At 36.7% G+C, this 25,144-nt stretch overlaps 3 protein-coding genes across 3 annotated transcripts; 1 reads left to right on the plus strand and 2 right to left on the minus strand.

Annotated features, from left to right (window-relative positions):
- Nucleotides 1-514: 514 nt before the first annotated feature.
- Nucleotides 515-12,221, minus strand: LOC145621516 (lysine-specific demethylase JMJ26-like). Its single transcript, XM_081676249.1, has 14 exons — nucleotides 10,840-12,221; nucleotides 10,629-10,744; nucleotides 9,814-9,913; nucleotides 9,587-9,728; nucleotides 8,723-8,786; nucleotides 7,806-8,640; nucleotides 6,900-7,229; nucleotides 5,732-6,212; nucleotides 5,384-5,598; nucleotides 5,036-5,108; nucleotides 4,815-4,900; nucleotides 2,142-2,261; nucleotides 1,979-2,028; nucleotides 515-1,070 (listed from the first exon to the last, which is right to left on the minus strand). Exons 1-14 carry the CDS (start codon nucleotides 11,917-11,919, stop codon nucleotides 977-979), a joined length of 3,786 nt encoding a protein of 1,261 aa, XP_081532375.1. The 5' UTR covers nucleotides 11,920-12,221; the 3' UTR covers nucleotides 515-976.
- Nucleotides 12,222-12,705: 484 nt separating this feature from the next.
- On the minus strand, nucleotides 12,706-16,173 carry LOC145621537 (uncharacterized). Its single transcript, XM_081676268.1, has 7 exons — nucleotides 15,644-16,173; nucleotides 15,506-15,560; nucleotides 15,203-15,421; nucleotides 15,013-15,105; nucleotides 14,680-14,789; nucleotides 14,103-14,558; nucleotides 12,706-12,932 (listed from the first exon to the last, which is right to left on the minus strand). Exons 1-5 carry the CDS (start codon nucleotides 15,778-15,780, stop codon nucleotides 14,742-14,744), a joined length of 552 nt encoding a protein of 183 aa, XP_081532394.1. The 5' UTR covers nucleotides 15,781-16,173; the 3' UTR covers nucleotides 12,706-12,932; nucleotides 14,103-14,558; nucleotides 14,680-14,741.
- A 6,679-nt stretch (nucleotides 16,174-22,852) lies between these two features.
- On the plus strand, nucleotides 22,853-25,080 carry LOC145619682 (uncharacterized). The gene is made up of 3 exons (XM_081674384.1): nucleotides 22,853-23,614; nucleotides 24,001-24,585; nucleotides 24,670-25,080. Exons 1-3 carry the CDS (start codon nucleotides 22,853-22,855, stop codon nucleotides 25,078-25,080), a joined length of 1,758 nt encoding a protein of 585 aa, XP_081530510.1.
- The last annotated feature ends 64 nt before the right edge of the window (nucleotides 25,081-25,144 follow it).

Here is a 25,144-nt window from a genome sequence, read left to right on the forward strand (position 1 = left end):
TTAGGGCTTGGCCCAAGTAATCCATGCTTTGTGTTGTGTTAAAAAATATACTAGTGAGTAGCCTCGGGATACTACTTCTGTAGTCGTGCAAGTGCTAATTTTTAAGAGCATTTAATAGTGTATATGTAGTATGTATTTCAATACTTTTATAGTATTATACTTCCTTTGTAAGTTATACTATTTCTCTTATTTAAAGCACATGACCCACTAAATTATACTGCAAAAAACCTCACCCCATCTTAAAGTGTATTACATCATATGAATCTCTTTTTATAGCGTGAAAAAGTGTGTTATAACTATTAAAAAACGAAGGAATTATTATTCAGTGTGCAATATTATAGCATAATCGACTATTTGCCTAGATGGTTAAACAATATTTAAAGAGATCAAGCGTTTGAACCTTTTTATCCATATATTTTTTTTCTAATATAGTTGAGGCAACTTTTAGAACTTTAATAAGGCTTTATATTAAATGATCTAATCTCCTAATAACTTGTATTTTATGTACCACCTTTTCTTCTCTCCACCACCACCAATACTATCACTCAGGTTGGAAGAAGATTCACTTGCAACACAAGTAGATAGCGAATTCCCTTCGAATAGGCTAACATCCTTCAAAACTGCTTAAGGATACATACTAAGAGTAATGAGTAGTGAGCATGTAAAATACTTGTATACTAAAGAGGAGGGAATCCAAGCCAGAAGGATTACATCAGATAGAGCAGAGCTTCCATTCCCAATACAAAAGTCAAAAGTGAACAAAAGAACAAAATAAAGTTTTCCCCACCTTTGAGATTAGATCTGTACAATCAACTTCACAAAATGCCCTAAATCTTCCGTCAAGCCTAATTGACACAATCAGACTACCTCTCAAATAGTTACCAGCAGACTATAGTGGTACTACAAAATATAAGCCTTCTCTGGTGAATATTAGGATCAAAAACCCTTTAACTGCAGACCTGTTTAATATCTTACATTACTCGGCATCTGACTCTGACCCAGACTTTAGCTCAGGTTCAGGCTCAGATTCAATAATTTCATCAGCATCTGAGTCATCATTCTCCTGAAACCTGAAGAACCACAACACCAACAAATACATCAACTCTCCAACTGCAGTTCAGTAAATCAATAAAAGGCTAAGGGAAGGGGGAAAAAATAAAAGTACCTGTAGAAACTACTCTTATCACACAGCACATCATGTCAAAAATTGAAATAGCAAAAAACCATTCTTACAAATTGCTTACAGAAGTTCAAACTAGATCTATGAAAAAACATAGTTTTGTACTATGTGTGATTGTATATTACATGGCAAAGTTTCTTAGGTCAGTTTAAACAATGGCAGAAAGTAACATTATTCTGTCTATAATCACAAAAGAGAGGGAAAGAACATAAAACCCATGCGATGCAATTAGCATATTCTCATTACTTTAGCGATACATGAGATCAGTTTTGTGTGATTATGAATTATGAATGGCAAGTTTGCCCTTAACTTGCTCTTCACACACTAGCTTATGTATATCAGTCACAGCTCACTTATCTCTGTTTATTATTTCTTCTCAATTTAATCACTTAATTTCTCTTCCAAAAAAAAACCCCCCTTTTGTTTTCTCAAAATCTAATTTGACAATGCCTAATCAGGAATGGTCCTGACAAGACAGAACTGGCATCTTACAATAAATTTAGATATTCTATGATACATTCAGCTGGTCCGACTTTTTTCTTTTTTTTTCCCCTAAAGCGAAATGTGCTTCATTAGGGATTGAACAAAATACTGCAAGTGAGTGGGTTTATCTTTGTCTTTTTTACTTTTGTGAGTGTATGCAAGTGGAGTTAATGGTAATGACATGATACCATATAAGAAAATGGGGCAATTTTTGTGGGACATTTTAAAGTGGAATACTCTGTATGTGACAAACAAATAGGGAGGAAGGGAGTAATTATTAAGAAACAAAGATCCAGTTTTCTACAAGTAACCTACCCTAAATTTTTTAAAGCCATCTTCACAGCATAAAGAGTCATTTTCTTCACCTGCATCAAGAAGATAATTTATTAACTAAATATTGAATAGCATCCTTGATAATTGGTACTGGTGCAACCTGAGGTTACAATAGCAATAATAACACAAACAGCAACTGACATACCTCCAACTTATCCTCCTTGGCCTTGTGGTTTTGAGGCAGAGCCCGGAACTCCCCCGCCAGGCGGATACACTCGCCAACATTCTCAGGGGATACAAAATCAAGCGCAACTTTTATGCATGACTGACCAACAGAGTTTCAACAAATCAGTTGAGCAACATCAAGGACAGACTCATCAAAACCAAACCCCCCAAGTTCCTATCCAAGAGTTCAATCAATCAATCAATCAAAGCCTTAATCCCAAAAGTGGGGTCGGCTAACATGAACCAAATTTGATTATTCCGTGTAGTCATCAACATAAATCTTTCTCCTCCATCCCTTACGATCCAAAACTTCATCCTCACGTAAATCCATGCACTTCATATCCTTCCTCACTCCTTCCAACCAAGTCATCTTTGGTCTCCCTCTTCCTCGTTTAATCCCTCCATGGTCCCACTCTTCCACTCTTCGCACCGGTGCACCCTCGGGTCTCCGTCTTACATGTCCAAACCAACGCAGACGATTTTCCCTTAATTTATCTACAATGCCCGCCACACCTACTTTCTTGCGAATAACCTCATTTCTGATTCTATCTCTTAAAGTGTTTCCACACATCCACCTTAACATGCGCATTTCCGTAACCTCCATCTTTTTAATATGCTCTTTCTTAGAAGCCCAACATTCTGTACCATAGAGCAACACTGGTCTTATGGCAGTCCTGTAGAATTTTCCCTTCAACTTTAAGGGAATGCTGCGGTCGCATAACACTCCCGTGGCCGCTCTCCATTTAAGCCACCCTGACTTAATCCTGTGGGTCACGTCTTGATCAATGTCACCATTCTTCTGGATGATCGACCCTAGGTACTTAAAACATTCACTCATGGTCAAATCCTTTCCATCCAAACTCACCACTTCATTGCTTGTCCCCCTCTGAGTGCCAAAACGACAAACCAAATATTCAGTCTTACTCCGACTTAGCTTAAACCCTCTAGATTCCAACCTTTGCCTCCATTGCTCCAACTTGACATTAACCCCATCCTTAGTCTCATCCACCAAAACGATATCATCTGCGAACAACATACACCATGGAACCTCATCTTGAATTGGTCTAGTTACTTCATCTAGAACCGTTGCAAAAAGAAAAGGGCTTAATGCAGACCCTTGATGCAATCCGATTGTAATAGGGAAATCTTTTGTCAACCCTCCGCATGTCCTCACATTTGTTGACACATCCCGATACATATCCTTAACTAGGTCTACATACCTTCGTGGGATACCTTTCTTCAACATTGCCCACCAAAGTATCTCTCTTGGCACCTTGTCATATGCCTTCTCTAAATCAATAAAGACCATATGAAGATCTTTCTTCTTTACCCTATAAAACTCCATCATTTGTCTTATCAAATGGATTGCCTCCATAGTAGATCTCCCAGGCATAAAACCAAATTGGTTATCTGAAATGCTTGTGCATGCCCTCAACCTTTGTTCAATCACCCTTTCCCACAACTTCATAGTATGGCTCATAAGCTTAATTCCTCGATAGTTAGAACAATCTTGAGCGTCTCCTTTGTTTTTATAAACCGGGACCAAGGTGCTCTTCCTCCAATCTTGTGGGATCCTTGTAGCCGTCCATATCTTGTTGAAAAGGTTTGTTAACCAATCAATACCAATCTTACCCAAACACCTCCACACCTCTATCGGTACCCCATCAGGGCCAACCGCCTTCTTAGGTTTCATCTTCCTCAGTGCAATCTCCACCTCTACTCTCCTAATCCTTCGCACATACTCCATGTTGATTTCTTCATCACTCATAGAGGTATCTCCTATCCCAACTCCATTACTTCCATTAAATAATTCATCGAAGTACCCCTTCCACCTGTCCTTGATGCCCTCCTCTTGCACTAGGACCATTTGGTTCTTATCTTTGACACACTTCACCATGCCAATATCCTTCCTTGCCTCTTGTCTTCTCTTTGCCATCTTATAAATGATCCTTTCTCCCTCCTTGGAATCAAGCTTTTCATAAACCTCCTGATATGCCTTTTCTTTTGCTTGGCGAACAGCTGCCTTTGCCTTACTCTTAGCCTCCTTATACGCTGCAAAGGTTTCATCACTCCTACATTTTCCTAAGGCTTGATAGCATTCCCTTTTTTGCTTAATTACTGCTTTCACCTCTTCATTCCACCACGAAGTATCTCTCTGTACCGAAGTTCTTCCCCTTACTTCCCCTAAGACCTCTTTGGCCACTCTTAGGAAACAGTTCTTCATTCGTAACCAAGTCATGTCCGGATCCACCTCTCCATCCCAATCCGCTTCTTCAATTACCTTTTCTGTAAAAACCTTAGCTTTTGCATCCCTTAGGGTCCACCATCTTATCCTTGGTTCTTCTTGTCTAACTTTTTTCTTCGCCTTCTCTTTCAGACGAATAGTCATTACCAAGAGTTCTAACTTGATGAGGACATCCAAGAGTTCAATACATGTAATAAATTCTAGATTGCTCATAGTCATTTATATGTTTGCAAATTATTTTACATATTTAGAGATTAGCAAACTAAAATCATTTACTTGTCAAAAAAAATAAATAAATAAATAAAAAAAAATAAAATAAAATAAAAAATCATTTAGAGGCTGTATAAATTATGAACACAAATCAATTTGAAAAAGAAAAAAAAAATAGCATACAACAAAATACACCACCTTTAAGTTTCTAACTTGATGAGGACATCCAGCTGGAATAAAGACTGCCTCTCCAAGATTTTGAACAAATGTCCAAGCCTCAATTCCTACAAAATTGCATAAAAATCAAACTAAAACATGCAACCACTGAGATATCTACCCACAAGTGATGGAAAAAAATCCAGACCAATGAGATGCACTAGAAGAGACCGAGAGATGTCATTAAATATTGTGAACCTTACCATATTCTTCCTTCAGTTTCCTTTTGTGCTCCTCAGTAAGGTAAAATGTCTGATCATAAATAGGATGAATGACCTATTTATTGACCAAAAAAAGGGCAAAAGGAGAAGCTTAAGCATGAAACATCAAGACAAAACCACAGATGACACAATATTGTCAGACAACTCAAGGTAACATTTGATTTTGAAATGTAATACGAAGCATACAATAAAAAGCCAAAAAGAACAAGAATAAAATATAGAGAAAAACGATTGTTTTACTACTCCTGACAGGAAAATCTTTGTAACTTTTGCCAATATGCTAGATAAAAGGCAACCAAGCTTCTAACGTTTAAAGAATACAAACAGTACCTGCTTCAGCGGGTTACAATGAATATGCCTGAATTCTTGATAGTGTCTCCTCAAATATTCCTGTAGCTTAGGGACATCTTCTCTACGGAATATATCCCAAAGAGCACCTCCACTATGAGGTTCTGAAACTTCTAAGTCCTCAGACAAAGGAGCTGAAGGTTTTTTATCCTTAGTCTCCCTGCCTTTATCAGGAACACCTTCTCGAACATCTAGATCTGAATCCAAATTTTGTCAATGTTAGTTACGTTTCCATTATCAACAATCTCAGCTTTAAAAACAATAGTGCAATCACTCAAATAATGATTGCTTAATGACTAATTACAAAATTCATCTTAACTTGATCATTACCAAGGTTTTTGCCTTCAGCAGAGAGCTTGGACAGCTCTGTTTCTTTTTCATTGTCTCCAGGACTATTGGTTCTCCTCTTCTTTCTTTTATTGTGACCCCCACTCTTCAGAGTCTTCTTATGTTCAGCAGCAACATTATTACTCTTTTGTGCAATTGTAGGCATTTCGTGATCCATTTCAATGCTATGACATACTAAACCTTCTTTGCCACTCAGGTTCTGTGGAATTACGTTCACCTTTATTCCTGCTTCAACATTAACCATTGTATCTGTACATTCAATATCTTCTTCTACCACCTTACCAACATGGGCAACATCATGATGTTTGTTCAACTCAGAACCTTCGCTCCCCTTAGAGTTTTTGGGTTCAACACCAAATATTTCCTTTTGGTCCTGGGCACAATGTTGCTTTTTTAATTTGGAAATGGCTTTGCGATTCACTGCAGGCACAACAACTTCTGTAGTATGTGCCAAGATATTGACCTATAAAACATAATAGACATTAAGTACAAAGCCAAGGCATTTCGAACAGGACACAATCAGCACTAAATAAAATCCTATACGGCTTAATTAGCTATACCCTCGATATTAAACAAGTTCCCTTTCAAAAGGCACCAATCTCAATAGAAAAATGCTATAGCTGAATAACACAATCGAGTTAATTGCGCCAACAGAAGGAAGAACTTACACAGTGCAAAATCTATAGATATTAAGAAATTATAAAATAAGGTGAATAGATCAAGATCCGACACGACTATATAATTCCTTTTAACAATTAATCACCAAATCCAGCCAAAGTAGAGCATGCAAATATTGTATAGTTCATAGTGTTGCAAGTAAAAAGAATTTAATAGAGGAAGTAACACCAAATCTTAGTTCATAGTACAGAGGAAGTAAGATTTTTGAGGAAAAAAAAAACTAACACACCCTACAATAGTGCATCAGAATTTAATAACACCCCCTAGGGCAAACACCAACAGAAAGAGGGGGGGGGGGGGGGGGGGGGTGAAGATTCAAAAGACAGCCATTATGGAGTCTCAACCTTTCGACTTAAAAATACAAAATTGAAATTCCAAACAAAAGCAACCAAAAAGCAAGTCTAACAAAGCTAGGAGACAATGACAAAGACAAGGACATAAAACACCCACAAATATAGAAAGACCATCATACCGCGTCAGACATATCACAATGAAGCTTCGTTACAGAGTCCCCACGACCCAATTCTTCAAAAAGTCCATAAGCAATGTAGGTCTTTGGTCCCATGTCTGGCATCAAAGTTCCTTTAGGTAATTTGGTAGCTAGATTCAGTACTCCTTTCCGCGGATGTGTGTACTCCTTGAATGGCAACGCACGAATAAATTCAGCACCATGACGTGGCAAATGCTTCTCAAATTTACTCGTATGTGGCCAGTCTTTCAACTTCAATATTACAGGCCATGCAGAGCGATCAAATTGACAATCGGAATACCCTTTAAAGAATTGATGCACATTAACATCAACCTGCAATTAATAACAGGGAAAAAATATTAAGAGACAACAGCCTGAAAATGAAACCAAAATTATGAAGACAATCTTATAAACAACATCAAAATACTGTGGCCTATTTATAAACAGAATACCTTCAACAGTACATTCTATATTAAAACTGACTGATTATAAATACTATCAGTATCAGGCATATAATAACCTGGTATTTGGACAGCAAAAAAAAAATCAAAAAAGACAGATATCATTTACTTCCCCTAGTGAGCTTAAGGATAAAGCATCAGAATTTTTTCTGGACAAAAAAGACATCTCAACTAAACAACTTGGTGCTTTCATAATTTAATACTACGTAGTATCACTTATTGATATAACAGGTTGATTTGTAGTTTTAGCATCCAGGCTAAAATAATAACAATATTAAAAATAAAAAAAGAAAAAAAAAGGAAAAGAAAAAAATCTAAGACATAAACCCATCATCAAACCAAATAAGACTTACATATTCTGTAAGTTAAAAACTCAAGACAAGTAAAGGGAGAACAACAACCATTTATATCAATCAAACAAATTAATTTATCCTGACAGAAAATTCACCTCACACCAATCCAAACAATCAATAGCTTTCACATCCAATAACGTAGAATGCTTTGTATTCTTAATTTGTCGAACAGCACGCCACATGACCATAGGTTCCCAACTTAAGCCAGGGGTGGTTTCAAGAACACTCCTGACGATTATTGGTTCTCCACGGACCCAGTGGCACTGAAAGTGTTTCAAGTCTCCATGTTGAATATCTCTGGCATCTGGACAATACAAATAATTGTCACTGGAATCTTCCCTGGAAGCACATTTCCGCATAATACTTCCACAGTCACCATCATATGCAGAATCAGAACATGAGCACCCACTTATAATTTGGGATGAATACTTATGACCCCACTTTGCTACTGCCTCCTCCGCTTCCCTTACCATTTTGGAAACAAAACCATCTGACAGGATAGAGTTTAATTCAAGCAGTGAACCACAACCCCCATGATCTGATGGGGGACAGCTTATGCTGCCATTTTCATCCGCTTTCCATTCAAGTTTTCCCTTATTTTTTACAGGTTGTGCTCCCAGAGAATTGCTTCCATTAGTTTTCTCTAATTGAACAGGACCATTGGTGCCTGAAGTAGTTTTCTCTGATTCTAGATCAGATTTTTGACTTCTAGTTCTTTTTTGGACAGGAGCACCTACCCTTCCACTAGTTCCTTTAGACTCTTCACCACCATGCAAATAATCAAAACCCCGGAAAACAAAATCCATTACCACCTCTTCACGACCCTGCAGCTGTCCAGCACGAATTTCCCGGCAGCAAGTGAGACACAAATCATATTCACACTCTGGACAGCTTCTGAGGAAATCAGCAATTGAGGTTTTGCAGTTGTCACTGTAAAATACAACAAACTCATTCATCGAAGAGCAGTAACATCCATCTTGGACAAATAAAATACTTAATGCAAATACCTTACCAGTATACACGCTCGTTTTTAGCAACAGACGCCATTTGTACGACAACTTCAGACACTGATACACCTAAAACAAGCATACAATACTGAGCAACCCTACAGACCACTGGTCCTTCAAAAAATAAAAGATAAAAGCCAAACATTGCTCTTCCGAATAAGGCCTGACAAATAAATAATACTTTACATAACATAGTTTTGAAAATTCAAGCTAGTAAAATCTACGTAAATTGTCAAGGAGACAGAAGCCTTCAAAGCCAAAAGCCATGAATTCAATCAATATGACTTCCATTCTTCCCTTTCAACACAAAATTTTAGGTGGAAAGAGCCAAATATGAAACACATTATTGAAGAATTTGAACATCACCCATCTTTGAAGTACTGATTAAATACATTCTCAGGGAAATTGTACCAACCCAAAATCACCGACAACCAAAGTAGCTAGGACCAAATACAGAGTAAAATTTTTTAATATTAAAATTTATCTCCACCCAAGAATCAGGACATGAGCCAGAGCTTTAGAGTTTGCTAGTTACTGTATAAACAAGACAATGAGTGATACAATGCAGTAAGGGTAAGACCTAAATAAGAAACTTCCAGAAATTAAAGGCACATAAAAAATATATCAAATGAAAAAGCAAAAAAAAATAAAACTAAATAAATAAAAAATAAAAAATAAAAAACTCCTGAAACAATAATCTGTCAGCTAATAAAGTAACCCTGGAGTTAAATACTCACAAAGTTGCTTCTAATAACTGCTCAGAAATATTGTTCATATAATCACACGAAAATGACAAATTACTAACAAAAAAATTGGAGTTATGGAGGCAACTATGCCAACCAGTTTTACGAGACAAAAAGATGTGATACCCTGAATTTTGGCCTCTATTTCCTTTTCTGTCATCTGTTCATGGTTTATTTCCTTCAGATATGGAAGTATAGTTATCAATGTGTTCATGGAATGATCAAACATTTCTTTATCTCCAACTCCAAAGGTATCTTGCATTTGATTCTGCAAAGTAATCAAGATGTAAATTTAAAATATGTATTATTAACAGGAAAGCAACCTTTCACAGAGTTAATGATAGAAAAGACACCTTAATAGGTCCCTCCATCCGCAAGCACGTTTTGCAGTTGCAGTTATGAAGGCAGACTGGGCAAGACTGAGCAATTTGCTCCTCTGTCATTCGTGGATACCTGGTTCACATAACCAGCATCAGAATTGTTCCAATATCCTCTATTCATGCTGGACATTTTGTAAATGTTTGTCAAAGAACCAACAAGCATAGCATGAATGTTGTTGAGGAACCCAAGGCCTCAGGAATTCATGAAAAAACTTAAACGGCAGAATTTAGTTTTATGATTCTTATTGGACATTATCACAGAAATAATAAGCAGACTATTCCATAATCTTGCTGGGTGATATCAACTTGTCTAACTAGGAACAACAGGTCAAAGCAGTCGTAATGAAAACAGCCTAAACAACAAATCACTGAAGTGGAAGCATGGCAATAAAAATAATAACAAAATAATCGCAAAATTGATAGTCTGTAGAAGAGTGTATCCCTCTCATTGAGTCCTTGGTAAAGAAATTACCTTTTAGTAACATAAACAAACTACAGCAGATGGTAGACAACAAAAACAGGCAAGAACTAGAACTTTAAAATTAGTAAAAACACCACATTTATCCATGTTACAGAAAAGGAGATGGATATTACATACTCGTAAATGTTGTAATAGAAAACTAAGGGTTTTACAGAAAAAAAAAAAAAAAAAAATCATTAGTCACAACATAAACACTAAGAATGGCTTTCAAGATGACTCGTTAAGCAATGCTCATTAGGAAGACATATATGCATAAGCTGCAGAGCAGCAATCAGAAAAGCACAACATCGAAACAAAGAGCACAAACCAATTTCCTATGCAGGGAATGCAAAACCGTTTGGTCTTGCAGTTGGTGCACCTCACAACTCTTCCCTTGTCATTCCTCTGGCACTGATGACACATATCCGAATCGATCTTGATTCCCTGACAAACAAAACACACAAACAAATCAAAATAGTATCAATAAGAATCGACCACTCGAAAATAAAAAAAGGAACTTGGTAGTAAAATTATGTTACATTCTTATCATAAGCCTCTGGCTTGGATTTTTTCTCCGGAATTGAAACAAGAGGCTTGTTCCTACAAGCCCTAGTTTGCCTTCCCGCTCTAGTTGTGTCTTTCTCCACCTCTTTTTCTTCAACGACATTTTTACAAACACTTGGAGTGCCTTTCTCCATCACTTTCTTCTTTCCCTTCTTTCCATGGCTTTGCTTACTTACAACCGCCTCGCCATCATCCCCGTCTCCATGCTTCTCATCACCATTTTCACAAACACCTGGTGTGCTCTTCTCTGCCCTTTTCCTCTTCCCATTAATTGGCTTAGTGTCAACCTCTGTACCATTATTCTCCTCTTCTTCTTCTTCAACATCCTTAACAACAGCCTCATTGCCCATCGGTTTCCTCCCACCCTTTCGCCGTTTATACACGCGCATTGCATCATCTTCTACATAATTACTCTTACGCGTACTCCTCCTAGCCAAACCATTGTCATCACTAACAATTACTTCACTGTAATGGCCTTTCTCCGCATCATCTCGAACCCTTTTCTTCAAAACTTCAGCTTCTCTATCCCCTTTTCTATCTTGCTCCAATTTTACTTGGTTTTTCTCTGAATTATCTGGGCTTTCCTCCGATTTTTCTGGGGTTGTCTCAGGAATTTCTTCTGCAACTTTTATAATCCTCTTACGACCCCTTTTCTTAGGAACTTTAGTTTCTGCTTCCACTTCTTCCATTACTTTTTCAGCAACTTTCTCGACGCTTTTCTCTTCACCTTCATCTGGGTCAACTTTCACATTGATTTTTGAAGAACCCTTTTTAGAACAACCCTTTTTAGAAGAACCCTTTTTACCCTTATTCTTCTGATCAAAGTGTTTCTGACACAAGTTGTGTTCATCCAATTTGCGACTCTTACACCGCCATTTTTTTCCGTCACTTCTCTCACATCTTTCTTTAATCGGAATTTCTTCCTCTTTATAATTATTATCACCATCTTTTTTCTTTAAATTTACTTCCAATTTAGGTTCAGCAACATCTTCTCCCTCTAAATTTTCTTCTAATTTAGGTTCAGCAACAACCCCATTCTCACCTTTATCTCCCATTACTACGAAACTAATTCAATTTCGATTTTTAGAAAATATAAAGGGGTTAGGAATTAGGGTTCATGAACGTATATTGATGAGAGACAAAGAGAGAACATTGTTAAAAAATTTAGTGTAAATATAGAAACAAATTTAGGGGAAGGAATTCAAAAGGTCCCGCCAAAAGGAGGAGAGAGAAAGCCAAAGAAAGAGAGAGAAAAAATTGAGAATTTGAAGGTAAAATTCACGCTTAATAGACGGGAGGAAGGAAGGAAAAGAGGAGAGAGAATATCAAGGGTTTTTTCGTTCTTGAATCGTGAAACAGAGTAAGTTTTAATTTTGAAAAACCAATTCCAGTCAGTCAGGTTTCGATCGCATTACCGCCATTCACAATAAACAATAACCATGGGTTATTTGGTGAACTGTACACTCGGATGTATTCAACAAATTCAGTCAGGTTGTGATCTCTAGTTGGAGAAAAATTGAAATAAATTGTTAGTTATCTAATACGTACTGTTATGACAGTTGGATTTATAGCTGATAGTTAGTTTGAAATTTTTCAGTTATGTAACTAATTATTACCGTCATTGAGTTGTTTGTTAGTTATTTTACGGCTATTTAGCTAATTGTTAGCTATAACACTCGATATAGTTAGTATTCTAAATCAGCTTCGATTAATCAGGCATTCAATAGTTAATTTATTTTCTAGTATAATGTACGAGTAGTTAGTAGAATAATAATAATAATAAAATAAAATTTAAAAAAAAACGTATGTAAATGCAAAGGAAGTCATATCTGAATAATGACTAAATGAAATAGTTTATTTTATAAATAACATACTAAGAAATGTGCAAATTATAAGATAATCCCACTTTGTCAACTTTCAACAAGGTACATGATCCTTTAAAAATTAAATAACAGAAACATAACACTATTTACAGACTTAATTCAATCGGCCCCTTCTCAATGCTGCTCATATATTTCACCTTCAATAGTTGCGTTCATCCATCTTTCATTGCTAGCCCATGTTATTCCTATGTAAGTGAAACATAAGTTAGTAACATCAAAATAATTATTGAGAGCATCCTAAATTTTCACAAATACAAACTTCATATAGACTTTATTACACAAAAGTATTAAAACTGATGCATCCAAAAATATATACTGGTCATTTTCCCTCATACTACTGCAAATTTTTGTTTGAAAACAACTAACAATTTGACAAAACTAAGTACATTCATAATACGAAAAAACCCATCAGAAACAATTTCAGTTTATGTACTATGAACCATTTCAATTTCTGTACTATGAACAATTTATAGAGTGAAATAAAAAAAATGTGTTAGAAGAGAAAAGAGTATATATATAAGCCATAGTGGGGAGTTTTAGAATAATAGCGTACTAGCAGGTAGTGTTCTCGACAGAATTTCAATTACCTTATCTTGTCTTATTACGGTTTTTTTGTTTTTTTTGTTTTTTTTTTTTTTTTTACAGGAGTCTTATTAAGTTATTAGTCATGAACTACTACGCAAAAACAAATCACTTGGATCTTTAAACTTAAGAAAATGGGGTGGAAAAAAGTCACCACACACTAGTCAGTAGTCACAAGACTATGATAACAGTATAAAATAAAATGCTAGCAATTCAAACCCCTAATTTTGAAGCCTTACACCAAGCTAATCATAGTCACACTTTATATAAAACAAAAGGATGATTTAATGCCTCAAGTATATTCTCATATTCTCAGGTGGTAGTTGCTTCTGATGGACTGATCCTATAAGCTTCCTGGGTGAATACGAAGAAGCCATAGTGGGGAGTTTTAGAACAATATACTATAGCTTTACATGACCAATAGAGTATATGTTATCATCAGTGTATATCAATTCTATTTGACTGCATACTCCATCCAAGCATTCAGTTTGCTTAAGCTTATTAAGTTCAATAGTTAAGGTCACCTAACCTCATCCATATATAATTTTGATATTCTATTCAAATATTCATTTATTTCTAAATTCCAGTCCTAATTTAATTCTGATGTTCAATAGTGACTTGTCATTGTCAATTCTAATCTTTAGTGCAACTGGTTGAAAAGAAATAGCTAATAGACACTAAAAGGAACCATGACAGCAACAACACGCAGCAACATATTGTTTTGATAATAGCTAAAATATATATCTCATTTTGAAGATGAGAAAGTGTCATACCTAAGTTGTTCAAACATTTTCATCATATCATCTCTGAGCTTCTTTTCACGTTTTTGAGCTTCTATGTTGATTCTAGATACGACCGCTTTAAGTTCATCATTTGATGCTATAAGCTCTTCATTTGAGGTTCTAAGCTCTTCATTAGATTCCTTCAGGGTTTCAATTTGAGATACAAGTACACCCTCACATGTTGCGGCATCCTCTTTTAATTGTTGAATCTCAGCCGATAATTCCACTCTAACTTCATTAGTTTCTCCTTCAACTCTTCTTTTCTTTGGTGGACGAGCTCCAGGACCAAGTCCCTTGACATATCCAGACTTTGGTTTGAAAACCTCCATGTATGCTGCTTTGACACTTAGTGTATCCTCACCATGCTCCTCCACTTCTTTTTCATGAAGGTTTCTAAGCGCTTCATAGTCTTTTTCAGCATTAGGTTCAAATCCCCTGTCTTTATGCCTAGCATATTAAATCAAGCACAACAATAAACAACTTAGTTCAATAATTTTTAAAATTTTTTAAAAAAAAAAACTTATATAAAAAGATAATAAAAAAAATCCACCAAGGGAACATTGAGTACTTTTTAGTTCTTTCAAATAAGGTGATGTACAGAGGATCCTGTTGAGTTTCAAGAGGATTATCTTATGATCCTTCATGTTCTTGACTTCCTTGAGTTTGTTGCACATTCATCTGCATTCATGATAAGCAATGCCAAATTATACAATGAAATGTGATCAGTGCTAACATAATAGTAACAGTTCAAAAGCTAGCAGAACTGATCTACCATGAAATAATTCATTCGCCTTTAAGCATAAATTAGTTTATAAACATTTTTTAAGATTCTCCTAAAGCAGACATGCACCACTTGAAACAAATTATAATGTAGATCATTGCAAAAATATAGAGGTCGTACCAGTTCATGGAAAATTCTTGTGGTAGACCTTGCACCATTTGCAGGAGTTTCAATTTGCTTAAGCTTATTTTCCGTGTTAACTTTACTAATACGCTACAAGCAATAATAAACAAGGCCATAGCAGATTATCGAAATATAACTTCAATTAATGGTCAGGTAAAAAAAAGAAAAGAGTTAGAGGGAATTTTACCTTTTGCTTTTCATCATTCCAATACTCACATACTAGCCATGTCCATTGGTTAGCATCAATATTATCTGGTTTGCTGTTTATTGCATCTGCAATGGACTTTTTTCTAAAGTATTGCTCTTTAAGCCTGAATCTCCAATGTTTATACAACATAGAGCACTGAAAGCTCAACTCTTCTTTAACATCAACACCAACAACTTTATCAGGTAAATCATATTTACCCTGCCAACGTAAATCATAATAAATATCCATCCATGCTAAACACATTCAGACATTTTAAATGGTCTCAAATACATAAAAACTTACCCGAATCTTTTTATACAACCTCTCTTTTGAATCTGAATCCATCTTAGCCCAATTCCTGTCAAGAATGAAGTAAAGTCAAAGTCATAAACATAACTTTTGCAGCATATATTAGAAAAACTTATAAGTTATAGCACATACAATGACTTGAGGGGACAAAATTCTTTCACCCAATTGCTACAATCACATATGAATTCATCTGCCTTTTCACCAACCACGCGTCGAAGCTCATCCATGAAATTTATTTTAATCTTTTCTTCAGACTTAGGATTCCACATTCTAGTAACATATTTCTTACCCCTAGTTGGCCCACGCCTCTTACGATCAGGAAATTTTAGTCGATGTTCAGCTTGTTCAAGCCTTCGTTTCTCTCGATATGTCAACCTAGTCTCTCTAGTTTGCTCACTAGTTGTTGCTTCTGCATCATGATGCTGCTCCTCATTTGTTTGTTGTTGATACTGCACATTTTATTGTTGTTGCTGCCCCACAATCTGTTGTTGTTGTTCACTTTGTTCTTGTTGCTGTTGCACATTCGGTTGATGTTGTCGCTCTGTATTCTGATGTTGTTGTTTCACATCATCCACCTGCTGCTCATTCAGTTGTTTCCCTGCATTTGACAATTGCCTTGTCTTACGCAACTGCGATGCATGCTGTTGTACTTGCTGAATTGCCATTTCACTGTAATAATTTCTTTTCCATGATATTAGTAAATTGAAATAAGCATTAGAGAATTGCTGATAAAATAACAGCAGTTTGCTTATTAGCATTAACACTTTATGAATACAATAATAATCAACAATCTATATATAAAATAAAATCAATCAAGAAACTAATATATGTGATAACCCTTATTTTATAAATACATCAAAATAGCGCCTAAAAATGCCACTATCTCCGCGGCTGCTTGATGCCTACAATGATATTAAAACAATAAATTTATTAAAATAGACAAACATAAGGTCAAGTGCCACATTTACTCCTTTTAGTTTAGATAACACCAATTACCAAGAACTAAGAGGGAAAATCTGTAGAACTATCGCTGTCATATTCTACATCATCAAGATCCTCATCTAACTCATGTATACTATAGCTTGTGTCCAGATCATCTTCATCATCCTCTTCACTTTCTTCATCCTGCTCATCGTCATTATCCATGTCAGCATTATTAGTAGCTTCTAAGATGACCTCTGCGTCAACCAACTCTGGTTCAAAATCATCTCTAACCATATTGATTTCCTCATCACTCAATGCAGCGAACTCTTCAAGGTTAGTTGCTCCTTCTTCAACAATATTCCATAGAGATTCATCTTGTTCAGTGTCTTCATCATTTGGGAAATCAAAAAAGTTACGAGGATTAGCTTTAATTACAAATTTCCAATGTCTTTCATCATGAGAAGAGACATAGAAAACTTGTTCAATCTGAGAAGCTAATGCAAAAGGCTCATTTGTTTGCAATGTACGAGAAACATTGACAAGTATAGACCCAAATTTGTCCTTTTTAATCCCCCTTCCTTCACTAAATACATCAAACCACTTACACTTGAACAATACCACTTTAGGACTTGTTCGGTTTTCTAAGGCATCATACTCTAGCACAATAACCTCTTCCAAATTCCCGTAAAAGTCCTTCCCTCCACTCTCTGCATCCCCTTTCACAATAACGCCACTATTTTGAGTTTTACGATGTCTTTGCCGCTTTTTAGTGTGAAATCTAAACCCATTAATAACATATCCATCAAAAGTCACAATACTCTTCATTGGTCCTCGTGCTAGGCACAACAATTCTTCTGTAACTCTATCATCCTTAACATCCCAAAGTTGTGTAATCTATTTTTCAATGTAAATAAGAAAGAAAAAATAAATGTGCATGCTAAAATTTGATGTATTACACATCATAAATATATGAATAACACACTATCTTACTCTATTCTCAAACCACTGGCAGAATTCAACGTCTTGATGACCTACACTGTTCTCATATTCACTATAAAAAAAACAAAAGTTGTTTAGAAACATTTTGTTTGCTTAATTATACATTTATAATTTCACAAACTTACTCAAAGAAAGGTTGTGCTTCATCACAGTTCTGCAAAACATATAATTGAGCTTTTCTCTGGTCTTCAATACTTAATTGCTTTAAATTTGGCTTTCCTAGTGGCTTGCCAGTGGTATAAAACACTGAAAGACTATGAAGTCGTGGATAGTTTATGTCCTCATTTCGATCCAAACGATTGAATTGTGTCTCAATCTTAGAAAGATATCTAGCACAAAATGCCAAGAATTCTTTCTGAACATACCCTTCAGCAATTGATCCTTCTGGGTGAGCTTTGTTTCTTACAAATGACTTAAATGTCCGCATTGCTCTAAAAATGAAGATTATAATTAGTTTAATAACAATCACTTTTACATTTACATATTGAGAAAAAAAAAAGTATACTTTACCTTTCAAATCTATACATCCAACGATAATGCACAGGCCCAGCCAATTTTGCTTCTGTAGCTAAATGTATGGGAAGATGAATCATGACATCAAAGAAAGCTAGAACAAAGATACGTTCCAACTTGCATAATGTGATTGCTATGTTTGCTTCCATTCGTTCTAAGTCGACTACTTTTAAGGTCTTGGCACATAGTTGCTTGAAAAACAAACTAAGCTCTCTTAAAGGTTCTAAAACCTTTTCATCTAAGACACCTTGAAAGGCCGGGGTAAGCAAATCTTGCATGAAAACGTGAAAATCATGAGTTTTCATTCCTATGATTTTTCCATCATGCAAAGAAGCACATCGAGAAATATTAGATGAATAACCATCCGGGAATGCCAATTTTGATAAAAATGTGACTATTTTCCTCCTTTCATTTAAGGTCAGGTTGAAAGGGGCTCGTGGAATTTTATATTTGTCCCCTACACTCTTTGGTCGAAGATCATCATGCATTTTTATGGCTTCTAAATCCAACCAAGCATTTAAGGAGTCTTTGTTCTTTCCAGGTAAGTTAAGCAATGTGCCTAATATATTTTCACAAACATTTTTTTTCCACATGCATTACATCCAAGTTATGACGAACTAGCAGATGTCTCCAATATGGCAATTGGAAAAAAAACACTTATTTTTTTCCACTGGTGAACAATATATCTTTCGCCTCTTTTACGTTTTCCTTTATCGTCTTTCCCAAACTCCACATTAGGGTATCCATGTAGCTGCTCCAAAGCATCGTTCCCCGATAATGGATTAGGTGGTGGACGCCTTTCAAATTTTTTACCAAAAAGCCTCTTATTAAGTCTCCATTTATGATCTGGTTCTAAAAACACACGATGACACATATAACACCATTTGTGGCCATTTTTCAACCATTCAGAATTCGTGTCTTTGTGGAAATTAGGGCAAGCCATGGCCCCTTTAGTGCTCTAGCCAGACAGATTAGCATATGCCGGAAAATCACTAATTGTCCACATTAACACAGCTCGCATATTAAATGTTTCCTTAGTGTGTGCATCAAAAGTTTTTACCCCACTCTCCCATAATTCCTTCAACTCATCTATTAAAGGTTGTAGAAATACATCTATGTCATACCAGGAGATTTAGGACCAGGAATTAATAATGACAAGATCATGTTGTCACTTTTCATGCACATCCAGGGAGGTAAATTATAAGGTACTAACATCACAGGCCATATGCTATATCTACTACTCATGTTTGCCCCTGGATTAAACCCATCACTAGCTAAAGCCAAGCGTACATTACGTGCATCAACAGAAAATTCAGGATATAGCTCATCTAAAGACTTCCACGATTTCGAATCTCTAGGGTGTCTCATAATGTCGTCGTCATCATCACCCGGATGTTCTTTCTTATGCCACTTCATATGCATTGCTAGCTTGGAGCACATGAACATCCTTTGGAGCCTTGGAATAAGTGGAAAATGACGTAATACTAATTGAGGTACTCGTGTTTTTCTCTTGACACCCTCAACCTCATCTGAATTCTCATCATCTTCACATACATCCTGCTTCCATCTAGGTGCTGAGCACTTAGGACAATTAACTTCATTTGCATACTCTTTTCGAAATAAAACACAATGGTTGACACATGCATCAATCTTAACATAGTCTAAGCCTAGCACTTTTGTATATTTTTTTGCTTCATAGGAGCTTGAAGGCAAATTATTATCATAATTAAATGCCCTATGTAACGCATTCAATAACATTGAAAAAGACTTGTCACTCCAATTGTTACTAACTTTAATGTGCAACAATGATATAATAAACTCCAATCTCTTATATGTTTTACACCCCGGATACAAATCAGCCTCCATATCCTCCATTAATTTTTGGAGCAACATAGGTGTTTCACTAGTGCCATTATTTGATTCTAAATTTGTAGTTCTCTCATTTTCATTAATAGATGTAGAGTTTATAGAATTCCACGCATTTGTTGCATCAAAAACAAACGGGGCCATGTCATCAAAAGGCATTTCATCATTCTCATTATCTGAAACCTGCCCTGTATATTGTTCTTCATTATTATCAATTTGCTCTACACTCTCTCCGTGACTCACCCATGGGTTGTAAGTATGATCGATGCCATATACTAGTAAGTGACATTGCATATTTTTACGATTTTGAGACAAAACCAACCGACAGTTAAGTCAAGGACATTTCAGCATTATTTCGCTATTTTTCCCCCTAAAAGCATATTGTAGAAATTCATTAACACCAGCTATGTACTCCGGTTTTTGTCTATCCTTTACACCATTATGATTCATCCAACTTCGATCCATATTCATTCTTAAACACAATAAAAGAAAATGTTACAAATAAGAAAATTATAATGATTTATTTAGCAGATTTATGTGTAAATATGAATTTATATATGATGTATTAAATTAAAAAAGAATTGAAAGCGGGAAAATGAAAAAAGTACGGAGGAGAATGAACTATTTTACATATAACAAAATTATGTTATTTCTGTATAAACTACAGTTACATGGTATCCTATACATGTAGAATTAGTTTAAAAGAAAGTAAGCAGATTAACGTGATTTCAATTCTAGATTTTCTAATTTAAGGAATAAATTTAGATGGGTAAACTAATTAAATAACAATATAGATATATTGTATAAGATAAAAAGAAGGATGGAATTGGTACTAGAAAGAAATTTTTACCACTTAATTGCTATGCTTCAATATTTTAAAACTAAATTGTCAATAATAAGATGTAGATTCCTTGGTACTAATCTCGTGGGATGTTGTAGCTGACATTATTTGATTAAGCTCTTTTATCAAACAAAACAAAAAGTTACTTGTCATCAGTTAAGAATCTAGATCAAAACTAAGCTAACAAAAAGTTACTTATTTTAAATAAAGGTTATGCATATCCTTAAATCTAAGCTCTTATTTATGATTATCCCTGACAACGACAATATACAACTGCTACTCTGTATTGTATTTTTTGTTGGCACAATGACTGACATGAAAAAATAGCCTTCTATATCATATTACATTGCAAGATATCATACATGCATGCAAAGATGTATTGAAAAATTCTTTCTGAAAAACATATACTTCGTACATTAACAGTGAGACCATATAATTAAATGGTTCTACGACACTCTGATTCTCAATTTCCCAATTAAAACAGGCCAAACACTCTAAATTACCAACAAATAAAATCATATACTACCTTTAATTGCTCCAAAATACCAATCAGTAATTGATTTAATATAAATCAAATGCCTCAAATTAGTAAGTATCGATTAACATAAAATCAAACTCCAATTAAATTATCAACCAACAATTGAATTGGGATCAATCAATTCAATTCAAACAAAATAATATGTTCCAAACTACCATCAATTGAATTTGTGAAGCAGTAAGACCAAATTTAACAAAAAAAAAAATTAAAAAATAAAATAAAAGATAAAAGGGTCGAATTACCTAGGAAAAAGAAGGTGACGCTGCCGTCGCTACTACTAGTATAAGACGCTTGAGGCTTCCGGAAAGAACCCAGTCGGAGTGATCACCGTCATCGCAAAAGTACAGGGGGCCTTTGATGGCAGATGTAAGGGGTAAGATTCGTGAGAAGGTTTAATAGATTAAAAAAATTGATTTTAATAATTGAGTATTTGAGGGGAAGAAGGAATATGAGGTGGGGTGGGAGTAGAAAACTGAATTAGAGTTCTTTTTTTAAAAAGAAACCGCGAGATAACCCTACTAGTACTAATCTAAACGTGGGAATTTTGCAAAATAAAAACAAAATTTCCGCCTTTTTTTTAGATTTTGGGCAACGATAAAATTTTAATATTTCGTCGCCTTATCAGGTCTGGGGCAAGGAAAAACTAATTAGTAGCCCATATAATTCAACTCGTTGCACAAAACCTATTTTAGGCTACGAGTGTATATGCCGTCGCCCAAAACACAGATTTGGACAACGAAACTGAACTAGAAGCCCATTTCATCAATATTGGGCTTCGAAAAAAAATTTAGTCGCCCATGTTAATATGACTCGTCGCCCAAACCCATTTTTCTTGTAGTGTGGATGAGGAAGGGGAAGCGGCAAATAAGCTGGGAGCGAAAATTTTCAGGTTTGAATAGCTTTGGACCGAGCATGAGGGGTGCGAGGGAGTGGTGGAGAGTGCGTGGCAGCTTGGGGGAGGTTCGGTGGAGCACAAACTTGCGGTGTGTGCGGAGGAGCTGCGATTTTGGAGTGATAGAGAGTTTGGTAAAATTTTTAAGGAGATACGGAGGAAAAGAAAAAGGCTAGGAGTGTTGAATAGGGGAGGGCGTTCGGAGGCTCAAGTGAATGAGAGAAGGAAGGTAGTAAAGGACATAAATAATTTACTTCACCAAGAGGAGGTTTATTGGAGACAGAGATCGAGAGCTCTATGGCTCAAGGAGGGTGATCGTAATTCCAACTTTTTTCACAGGAAAGCTTCCCAGCGACGAAGTAAAAATCACATCACTTCTCTTGTGACCGATGATGGTGTGGAACACGTGGGAGGGGAGGAGATAGAAGTTGTTGCCACCGATTATTTTAAGACCCTCTTCACGTCTTCTAACCCCCTACATTTTGATGATGCCTTGGCGGGGATTGAGCGACGAGTAACTGATGAGATGAATGCAAGATTAGAGGCTCCGTATTCTGGGGAGGAGATTTTTCAAGCCTTGAAACAGATGCATCCTTTGAAAGCTCCGGGTCCGGATGGTATGTGCCCTTTATTTTTTCAGACATATTGGCATATTGTGGGTCCTGCTGTTTCTAATTTGGTCATTGGGGTGCTTAAGGGTGAGATGACATTGGATTTAATTAATAAAACTTTTATTGTGCTTATCCGAAGAAGAAGGAGCCGGACAAAATGACCGAATTTAGACCTATAAGCCTGTGCAATGTGGTGTATAAATTGGTTACCAAAGTGTTAGCAAATCGTCTGAAAACTTTCCTTTCTGATATTACGTCGATTAATCAGAGTGCTTTTGTTCCGGGTAGACTGATCACGGACAATATTCTGGTTGCGTTTGAACTGTTTCACCATATGAAAAATTCAGGAAGTGAGAGTGGTTCGCTAGCACTTAAGCTTGATATGGCTAAGGCATATGACAAGGTGGAATGGGGTTTTCTTAGAGCGGTAATGCACAAGTTGGGGTTTGTAGAGAGCTGGGTTGATCGGGTAATGCATTGTGTTTCGACGGTCTCATTTTCGGTTCTTATAAATGGGGCACCTTCGGGGGAGTTCACTTCATCTAGGGGTTTACGTCAAGGTGATCCTCTTTCCCCATATTTGTTTATCTTGTGTGCGGAGGCTTTGTCTGGTTTGCTTACTAAGGCGGTTGAAGATGGTCACCTTCATGGGGTTCGGGTTGCACCGTCGGCTCCGTCCATATCACATTTGTTCTTTGCTGATGACAGTATTATTTTTTCTAAGGCCAAGGTGGAGGAAGTTAATACTATTCGTGATATTTTGCATAAGTATGAGGTAGCTTCAGGGCAAATGGTGAATTTTGGGAAGACTACGGTGACGTTTAGTAAGGGTGTTCCGGTGGATAGGAGAGAAGAGTTGGCAAATTTATTTAGGGTGAATATTGTCGAAGTGCATGACAAGTATCTTGGCTTACCTACGGTGATAGGGAGGTCAAAGCGGGTGCTTACTAAGGGCATTCGAGAGAAACTTTGGAGTAGACTTCAAGGATGGAAGGGGAGTTTTTTTTATCTAAGGCGGGTCGGGAAGTTTTGATAAAAGCTGTGGCTCAATCAATCCCAACCTACGCGATGAGTGTATTTAAATTTCCCTCTTCTTTTTGTGATGAGTTGCGTTCGTTGGTGGCTAATTTTTGGTGGGGTCAAAGGAAGGGTGAGCGTAAAATACATTGGATAGCTTGGAAGAAATTTTGCGAACCTAAGGCTGCAGGAGGGTTGGGTTTTCGTGATTTTAAGGCCTTTAATTCGGCCCTCTTAGGGAAACAGGCTTGGCGATTAGTTCAGTTTCCGGACTCTTTGGTGGCACAGGTTTTAAAGGCTCGATATTACCCAAATGGAGAGTTTTTAAGCGCTGATCTTGGCAACTGTCCGAGTTATTCTTGGCGAGGGATATGGGGTGTGAAATGGGTGGTTCAGCGTGGGTTAAGGTGGAGGATTGGAGATGGATTGAGAATTTCAGTTTGGGACAGTTTATGGATCCCGGGTACACAATCTCGAAAGGTGTTATCTCCTAGAGGTGATGCTGCTGCAGACTTGAGAGTGTGTGACTTAATCCACCTTCCAACAGCTTCTTGGAATGTTGCTAGGGTGAAGGAAGTGTTTCTTCCGTTTGAGTGGGATCGTATCTTGAGTATTCCAATTAGCCAACGTTTACCAGATGATTCTATTTGTTGGGATTTGGAGAAGAGTGGGGAGTATTCAGTTCGGTCAGCGTATAGGGCTATTCATGGTGATGGTTTGGTGCATGAGGCTTCCTCGTCTAATGCTGCTGCTCATTTCTGGTCAAAAATTTGGAGTGTAGATACTATCCCAAGGGTGAAAACCTTCTTCTGGAGGGCGTCTAGAGGGGCTCTGCCTACTCTGGTGGGATATGGGAAACGTATTCCTGGAAGAGTGATCACTTGCTCGTTGTGTGGGAGTGCTGATGAAACTGAACTGCACGCTCTAAGGGATTGTATCACTGCTAAACTCATGTAGGAGGAGAGTGGAATTGGGGAGGTTGTTGAAGGTTGCTTCAATGATTTTGGGGAATGGGTAAGGTCGTGTTTTGAGTTCTTGCCTGCGAGGGAGTATGCCCTTTTTATGTCAGTTTGTTGGGCAATTTGGACTGCCAGGAATAAATGGATTTTTGACAGAGAGCCCTGTGAACCGAAGCGTTCTATGGAGTATGTTAAGAAAATTTTACAAGAAGTTCAAGGGGAGGAGCAGCCGGGGGTGCAGGTGGGAAGAGGGGTGAAGCAGCGCTGGCATGCTCCACGTGTTGGCTGGGTGAAGTTGAACGTTGACGGGGGTGTGTGTGAAGGATTGGGTGTGAGTGCTGGTGCTGTTGTGAGGGATTCGTGTGGCGTTCCTCTACTCGCCGCTGCCTGGAGGACAGAGGAGAGGTAGGTGCCTTGTATTGCTGAAGCGAAGGCAGTTTACTTGGGGCTTCGGGCTGCTATTGATGCTGGGT

Source organism: Chenopodium album, chromosome 27 (genome assembly GCF_948465745.1).
Source record: "Chenopodium album chromosome 27, dcCheAlbu1.1, whole genome shotgun sequence".
NCBI lineage: Eukaryota > Viridiplantae > Streptophyta > Magnoliopsida > Caryophyllales > Amaranthaceae > Chenopodium > Chenopodium album.